The 8,934-nt window shown below is 50.1% G+C and overlaps 1 protein-coding gene across 1 annotated transcript; it reads left to right on the forward strand.

Annotated features, from left to right (window-relative positions):
• Positions 1-336: 336 nt before the first annotated feature.
• ETV7 (ETS variant transcription factor 7) lies at positions 337-3,847 on the forward strand (the record flags this gene model as incomplete). Its single annotated transcript, XM_029087371.1, has 7 exons — positions 337-527; positions 819-983; positions 1,254-1,361; positions 2,222-2,431; positions 2,724-2,866; positions 3,010-3,110; positions 3,736-3,847. Coding segments are annotated over 7 exons (1,030 nt in total), but the record flags the coding sequence as incomplete, so codon positions are not given.
• Between the last annotated feature and the right edge of the window lie 5,087 nt (positions 3,848-8,934).

Genomic DNA, 8,934 nt, shown 5'->3' on the forward strand with positions numbered 1-8,934 from the left:
GCATCCAACAAACATCTGCAGATCCTGCAGGAAGCTGGGGTCAGCACGGACACTGCAGGTTCTGCCAAGACTTGGCTTCATCTTCTACTTCCCTGCAGCCGTGGGGATGGATAACCCACACCCAGAGCCTGGATGAGGGCAGGGACCTCTGCTAAAGAAAAGAGCTGGAGAAAGAGAGGGAGATCTATGGCTACTAATGCTGTTCTTGGGCAACCAGAGATTCATCCTGAGGCTGGTGAAGGACCTAGAGCTGGTGTGGAAGAGCTGCAGACAGCACATCATGCTGCTATGAGAAACCAGTGAGAAACTATCTGAGCAGTGTTTCCTGTGGTGGAGGCATCTCCAAAGCAAAGGCAGGACCAGAGCTGGGAATTTCCCCCCCCCTGATGTGTTGATCTCTTTTCCCCAGGGTGAAGTGGCAGTCACCTCTTCCAGCCCCGTGGTCACAGCTTCGTTACCACCCCAGTCCCAGGCCAGACACACACCCACCAGTGAGGGGGAGATCTTCAAGCTTCCAGGCAGGCTGAGTGAGTAGATGTTGAGCAAATCAATGCTACTTAAAAAAAGGAGTTCCCACAGGGTGGGACATGATGGGTACAGCTGTGGTGTCCCACCCAGGGGGGACCATTCCCTGCTGTCAAGTGGGACAAGATGGACCAGTCATCAAGGTTCATTTTCTCTCTTTGGGGTGTTTGTGACCTGTGAGTGCTTAATATAGATGGAAGGTTTGGTGATGGAGAAGACTAGTGTCCCACCCTGCCCCTCAGCAGTTTTGAAGATGGAGACTGGGTTGTTTCAGAGGCTGCTCCTGGTTTCAGGAATCCAGCCCTCGCTGTGGAGCAAGGACGACGTGATCCACTGGTTAAGATGGGCTGAGAAGGAATATTCCCTTCGGCAAACGGACCAAAGCAAGTTTGAAATGAACGGCAAAGCCCTGTGCATCCTCACCAAGGAGGACTTCAGATACCGAGCTCCAAGCTCAGGTTAGATCATTTCTGAGGACCATCTGCATACAGCATGAGCTGTGGTCTGCTGAGAGGGGCTGGATGGGTCCCACCAGACCAGGCTTTAGCTTTACCTGGCCAGTTGGGTGCTGGAGACAAGGACAACCCTCTTCCTTTAGTCCATCCGGACTGCAAATGCTTTGGGATGGGGAATAACCTCTTACTCTGTAGGAGAGAAACCTGAGGAGCAACATCAACCGAGAGAATCTCTAACACCAAATCATCTCAGCAGCCTTTCCTTCCTTGTAGGTGATGTGTTATATGAAATACTCCAGTACATTAAGACTCAAAGAAGAGCTCTGGTGTGCAGCCCTTTGCTCAACCCACCCTTCAGGGAAGCCAGGAGCACAGAAGAAGGTATGATGCAGAATAGCAGCTGTCCATCAAGCAGAACCTGCTCTCAGCTATGGTGGGTTGCATACATCTGGGGCTTGAATCTCAACCACCTGAAGCCATCTTACCCACACTTACCTGAGCAAGGCAAGCAGGACAGTCCTGGAGATGGCAGCCAGGTCCAATAAAGTCCAGGTCATCAAGAAAGCTTGTGGTGATGAAGCAGGTCTGGTCAGAATAAGATTTTGGGATCACTAGGTGGCTCCACGTTGACCAGGAGAGACTATGTCTACACTGGGAAGTGTATTTGCAAGTTGGAATCTGGCTTGGAGAAATCAATAGCCACACAGAAACACAGGCATGGCTGGAGACTAGTTCTCCTACAGCATAGCTAGAAAAGGGGTGATGGGCCAGGGCAGAGCTTAAATAGACCTCCTGGACCCATGGGTGGAGCAGGGAGAGGTCCCAGGTGAGGCTGGTCAGGGCCAGTGAGGCTTATTAGTGCTCTCAGATGGCCTATGTAGGAGTTTGGGTGGGTTGGTCTCAGTTGGCTTTGTATTGAGGTGGATATGGGAAGTGTTTTCCTGAGCCCTTCTGGTGTAGGGCATTGGACATCTTAGGCCACCACAGCAGTTCACAAGTAAGTGTCTGTATTCTGGTGCATTCTCTTGTTCTAGCTCTTCTGTACCTGACCTTCACCCTGCTTGGCATCTTCTCTAACTGCCTTGGACCTTCTGCTGCTCCTGCCTTAGGAAAATCCCAAGTTTTCCTCAATGCTTGCCTCCTCTGGTTGGACTGGTACTAGGCTGATAACCAACCTGGGCTGTCCCCACCTGTTTCAGGGCTTCAGAAGATCTTCTGGGACCTCCTATATTGCATCACAGGGTGGTTTTGGTTTCTTCTTGCAGACTGTAGCTCTGAGGTTGCTCCAGTTGCTGTTCCCTCCTACCTGGGCTGTTCTGAACAGCTTGTGTCCTACAGCCATGCAGGGTCACTGAACCTCTCCCATCCCAGCTTGGAGGGCACCTGTAGGGTTGATGCCACCTGCTCCTTTCCTACAACCCTGTCAGCCCCAGTGGATGGGAAAATTGCAGGTAAATATGAATTTCTAGCCTGGTTCCTCGGGGAAATGAGATGGTGCTTTGTCCTGTCTGCCCATCTGTCCCTGTTCTGTTTATTCCACAACCATTGTGTGCTTCCCTGCCTCAGTTTCCTCACTTGAAAAATTGTAGTTCCCATCAGTGTTTTGAGCTCTAGCATGAGCTCTGGGCTCTTCTTCTTCATTATCATTGCTAACACCTGCAATGCTGCTGTTGACTGACCTTCAGTGGAGTGTAGGTGCTGCAGTGGGAGGTCTGTGAGTATTTCTTCTCCACCCATGCTCAGACTGCAGGTTGCTGTGGGATTACATGTACCAGCTCCTCTCTGACAGCCGCTATGAGCCCTACATCAAGTGGGAAGACAAGGAAGCCAAGGTCTTCCGGGTCGTTAACCCACATGGACTTGCCCAGCTCTGGGGGAACCACAAGGTAAATGTTGTTGAGAACAAACTTCTCATTCCTGCAATGGCCAAGAACCACCTCAAATGTCCCACACGTGGTCCTCCTGCAGGCAGACCCAGATGAAGTGTTGGTACTTGTTTTTGTTCAAACACCCTCAATTCTTCTTCCAGAACCGGATGAACATGACGTACGAGAAGATGTCACGAGCTCTCAGACATTATTACAAACTCAACATAATCAAAAAGGAGCCGGGGCAGAAGCTGTTGTTCAGGTGAGATGAAGTAGACAGTGCCGATGGGGTACAGGAAGGTGGTGGACTCCAGATGTTGGTAGTTTGCTTCCTCTAACAAGATTCTTCTCTGCAAATGTGACACCCTGGTGGGTCTGTGCAAACTGGGAGCTGGGCTGTTGGGGCTCCAGGTCCCATCCCATGCACTTTCTAGGGCTGTGGGCCAGCAACCTGCCCCGGGGCCACCATCCATCTGCTCCCCTGTGTGGGGTCTGGCTGGTGCTGGTGGAAATGTCCCCAAGCCCACTCGAGCTGGCAGGTCCCTTCTGTTCTCCAGTGACACCAGGTCTAAAGTTTATCTCCAGGCAGAAGAAGGGGTGGAAATGAGTCAGGAGCCTTCTGCTTTCTGTGCTGGCTGCGTCCTTGGGACTAGTTTGGACTTCAAGTGCCTGCTCTGGTCCAGTGAGTTCTGAGCTTAGTCTCCCCAGGCTTAGTGCATCCTGGGTGTAAAGCAAGAGCTGAGATCCTCAGCAAAGCCCAGGGATGGGCAGATGCCCTCTGGTGAGCTCCAGAGCTCAGCTGATGAGAGCAAAGGCTCCAGCATTTGTAGCTTGGCTCAGGGCGGGGTTTGGACATGCACTGAAAACCACTAAAAAATGAATTGCAGGTTTTTGAAGACTCCTGGGGAGATTATCCATGAGAAATCCAGCAAACTGGAGCAGCTGGAGAATGAGGACCATGAGGATTTCAAAGAAGACCCACTGGAGGTGTCACTGTGATCAGTCTTTGAAGGTGGCACTTGCAGAGCATCGCAGACAGATTTACACTCAGCTGGGAAGTGCTGGTGGCTCTTGCATCTCCTGGACAGAAGATCACGGAGCTGGTCCTGGCTTTCAAAACTTTCTCTGAGCCAAAGCTATGATATTGCTGGGGCTTCATTAGCAAAACATCCCCAGAAACTGTCCTCCAGCTCTGAAAATGCAGGTGACTGTGTGGGCTGGTCTTCTGCTCGCTTCTCCTCTGTTCTCTAAGAGGACACATGATACTTTTGCTCTGTAAATTTTGATGCTTGTCTTTAAGGTTCAAATTTGCTGGTAAAGACTGTTCTGCTCTTACAGTGAGATGTGTTGAGCAGAGACTTGAGCACGTGCTCCTGGTCAAACATCTACCGAAGTGTTTTTGCAGAGAGCAGTCGCCCCAAGTGTGAATGTTCTGCTCTGAATTGGAGCCTTTTCCCCAAATCCAGAAGGAAGTTGCACTGCAGACATGTTGTGTGATGTCATCTCACTGTGGGGTTGCTCCTGTGATTAAGGATTCAGGGAATGTGGTGAAATATCTACCTGGACCAGGGCTGGTTGGAGCTCCAGGCTGTGTGGATGCCCTTAAGCTGGGTCTTGTTTTAACTCTTTTTTTCCCTTCATGTAATGCTTTTGGGAATTAGCTGACTAAATAATGTGAAAAGCAACAAGACCAGTAATGAAGATGACCACCCTCATGGTCAGACGTGGTTATTTTTTTGCAGGAACACCTGCAACCTGTTGGTGACCTGGGAGGAGCAATGTGTGAGTGTTTGAAATCTAAAAATAGCCCTTCATATCATAGAATGGTTTGGGTTGGAAGGGACCTCAAAGCTCATCCAGTCCCAACCCCCCTGCCAGCAGCAGGGACACCTTCCACTAGACCAGGTTGCTCAAAGCCTCATCCAACCTGGCCTTCAACACTTCCAGGGATGGGGCATCCACAACTTCCTTGGCCAACCTGTTCCAGTGTCTGACCACCCTCACAGTGAAAAACTTCTTCCTAATATCTTCAGATTGCTTTTCTTCGAGGAAATAAAATCCTGTGACTGTGTAAGGCTGAAAAATCTCCCACTTCTTGCTGCTTGAAGGTCTCAAATTTGGCAAATCCAAACCTTTAAAACATTTATTAAACCCTTTAAAACCTCCAAACATTTCAAACCAGCTCCTGTGGGCACCAGATCTTGGCCCCAAGCTTGGCAGCTCCTAAACCAGAGTGGGGATAGTCTGAGCTGCTCAGTAACTGATGGGTGAACGTGGTGCAAACACGTGGAGTTTTGTAGCCATGTGGACAAGTGCAGATGCAGGTTGTGAAGCAGCATCGTGTCTTGTGGCTCCTAGAAAAAGGTGAGTTCCTTCCAACCTTGATGTTGCACCACTGCAGAAATTATCCTGCTGCTTCATATCTTTGATCTGGATCCTTTCCCAAGCCCAGGTTGGTGTCTCAAAGCTGCCTCAGCACCAGTTTTGGGGCAGCAATGGTGTGAAAAGCTCTGGGAACTGTTAGTCTTGTGGAGAAACTTTGGCAAGGGTTGGTGACTGAGGTTTCCACCAAAACTGGTTGTTGCCAACCTGAAGCTACAGTCCCTTCTGCTGTAACTGGTATTGCTCCTTCAAAACTGCTTTATGCTCTTTAACTGGAGGCTGGAGATGCTGGTGGGCTGTAGCCAGCAAGAGATGGTGGTGGGATATGTGGTAGCTGGTTGACAAAATGTCAACAGTCCATCTCCAGAAATGCTCTCTGAGAAGTTTCACTTCCAGGAAAAAAAATAATCATCAGCTCGTTGCCAAGACACAAGTGCTTGACAAGTCAAGTGATGGAGGAGGAGGAAACGAGAAGCATTAGTGTCACAGCCTTTGGGAGGTCCTAGCTAGGAAGGGAGGCCAAGGTCCCTGCTAGGAGAGGGATCTGGAGGTTACCTAGCTCCCAGCCAAGCTGCAGCCTGGGGATACACCATACCAGGAAGGGACAGTGAAGCACCCAAACCTCATCCTTCCTTCCACACAGGGTGATTTTTGGCCCAGAGAAGACTAAAGCCAGATATTTCTTGGGATGAAATCCAGCAGAGAGTCAGTGTAAGTCCTGCCCAGCCCTGAGGGACAGCTTTGGTGGGAGAGCAGACCTCCTTCCTTGGCAACTGTCCCATCTTGGCCCTGCATTGCTCTCAGGATACACACCCATGGGTGCATTTTTCCTGACCTTCTCCTAACAAGACATCCCACCTGCTTTCTGACCATGGAAATGGCTGTGATGACTCCTGAGCATCCCATCACTTCTCCAGCCTGTGTGGTTTGTTTGGTGGAGCAGGTGACAGCCGGTGACCCTGGTGTTTGTGCCGTGCTCGCAGGGAGCGTGTGAGTTGCCCTCTCGTCACCTGTTTTTCCTGCAATGACTAAGGATCAGGTTGGACTTGGATGGGGATTTCCTCTCCTGGTTGGGAAGTTGCCAAACACACCCAACCCTCCTTGGGCGATGCCACCACGGCTCTGAAGGGATCTTGGAGGGTGAAAGTCAAAGGGCAAGGATGTGCTGCAACGATGAGCTCTTTCCATGCTCTGAGGAAGTCCTCATGTCCTTCCTGGGGCAATGTGTGTCTCTTCCCTGCGGGAAGCAGAGGTGGAAGGGCTGTAAACCTGCTGTGTTCCTGGAACAGGGACCCATCCCTTTCGGTAAACAGCTGAGGAACCGCTGAGTTGTTTGGTGTGGGTGTGTGTGGAGGGAGCTGTGGCTGAAGTCCAGAGGTGGTGGCAGGCAGATGCCCCACACAGGCTTTCCTGAAGGTTTTCAGGTCCTTTGTTTCCTGGAGATCATCATCCGTGTTTCAGTAGCCCCAGATCTGGTGGTGTTTGGGGCAGGGTGTTGCATGGTGAGGCACGGCACAACCAGGATGAGAGGTTTCTACTGAGGCTGTGTGTTGGCTGTGCCATCTGTCCAGACTGTGGCTGGTGTGGGGAGTGGTGGCTGCCCTCAGCACCCCCAGTGTGGTTCAGATCTGAAACTGAAGATATTTTTGTGCCCAAGTGGCTGGTGGTGTTGGCTCAAAGGGACCTTTGTGGTCCACTTAAAACACAACTGCCTCCAACACCCAGTCGGGTTGGCTGTGCCTTTGGCTAGTCGAATCTTGAAGACCTCCAAGGGTGGTGGTCCCCAATCCCTCTGGACACCCATTTGAGGTTGTCCCACCTTCCTGCAGAGGAGGATTTTTCTGATGTCCAACCTCATCCTGTGGCCAATCTGTCTTGTTCCCCAGAAATTTGTGTGTTTTGACTCCTGTCTTCTCCTGAGCACTTTATCACCCTACCTTGTGAAACTCCTTCTCCATGTGGGACATACCTCTTCCTTGTTTTTTTTCGATCTTTTGGAGCAAGTTCCTCTAAATAGGCCATTTACACCCTGCTGTGTCCATGTGCTTTTTAGTTCTGCTTTTCTTTCCAACATTGCTGGCCTGAAGATACCAGCCTCAGCATTGTATACTTCCTCTACGTGACCATGTTTCCAGCCAGCTTCCTCATTCTCTCCCAGTATTGATGAGAAAAGTGGGCAAACTGGGATCCAGATCTCTTCCTTCCAATTCAGAGAATGAGCTTTTGGTTTGTCTTGTGTCTCTTGCAAACATCTTTTTCATATGCCTCTCTCCCATTAGGTTTGAGCATGTCCCAAATCCCAGAAGGCATCTGTCTTGAATAAAGGTTTGGATCCAGAATTGCAACTCAGGTCAAGATTTGGGTCACTTAGGGTGTCCCATCTTAAAGTTGTGTCTAGAAATGCTACTACAAAGAGGAAAAGCCAGCAAGAGGCTGTAAGTCAATGCTAATTCCCAGTTCAGTCAGCAGAAGTCCTCCATGAGCAGGGACAGTGTTTGGACTCAACCTTGGATGATCTCCAGGAGCAAGATCTCCAAACTAGAGACAGACAAGCTGTGCCCCATGGCCAGAGTGGATGTGGCTTTTCATTTTATGGATGTTACAGAGGGGGAAAAAACTCAACAAAATTGGTTGTGAAACTCCTTCTGACCCACTGGAATCCATCTCCTTATGAAAGGACATGGTCATACACTGGTTAGCAGCATGAAGCTCCTGATGGATGGTTTAATTATTTATCAGAAGTAGATGGGGATGCTGGAAAACAAAGCCAGGTAATTCCTAATCAATACCAGACTCTGATTTACTGATGTAGGCTCGAGAGAAATGGTGGAAAATGGATGGGATCACTCTCAGTTCTAGGAAATTATGGGACAGAAAGTTTGTAGAAACAGAAGGAAAATAATCCTGGAGCAGTTCCATCACAAGCTGAACCCATTATCGGGAAAAGACCCTTTTTCTCCAGGTGGGAGCTGGTCAGAACATCATCCCAGCTGAAAACTAGAGACAAAGCAGCACTGCTGGGGTGGAAATCTTGCTGAGAGGTTTTCCAAAGCCACCACATCCTCATCCAACACTGTCCCTGCAAAGTGCAGTGTGAAGTATTGCCATCAGATGGCAAAATAGCAACGAGGATGGTGAGCAGCAGCCTATGGGAGAGTGCACCACGGGCAGAGGGTGCAGGGGAATGGCTGTGGGGCCAAGTGGATCTCTGGTGTAAGAAAGGTGTTAAGACCCTTTGTTTGGTCCAGGGGCAGGTGGCAGAAGTTGGGATGTGTTGGGTTTGTTTGGCTCTGAGAGATGCTTTGGCCCTGGGCAAGGCTGAGTGGGAGCCATGTGGGTGCAAAGGATTTGGGTCATGAAGTTGGTCCTCTTTCATGTTTTAGGGTGGGTGCACGGGCTGTCTGAAAGACCCCAAGGTGGGTTTCAAAGGTTTCATTAGGCACCTACCCGAGAGCAACGTGCCCCAGAGTGTCTGTGGTTCCACAACAACACCCAACGTTGACTTTCCTAGAAGCTGCTGGGGTAGGAGGGGGACAATCTGCTTGCTGCATTGAAACCCCATTTATCTGAGAAAATTATGACTTTTCCTTACAAAAGTGGAAGGATCATTTGTATTTGTGGCCAGCAGGTCGAGGGAGGTGATTCTGCCCCTCTACTCCGCTCTTGTAAGGCCCCACTTGGAGGGCTGTGTCCAGTTCCGGAGA

This window comes from Antrostomus carolinensis, unplaced genomic scaffold, assembly GCF_000700745.2.
Source record: "Antrostomus carolinensis isolate BGI_N321 unplaced genomic scaffold, ASM70074v2 scaffold40, whole genome shotgun sequence".
NCBI lineage: Eukaryota > Metazoa > Chordata > Aves > Caprimulgiformes > Caprimulgidae > Antrostomus > Antrostomus carolinensis.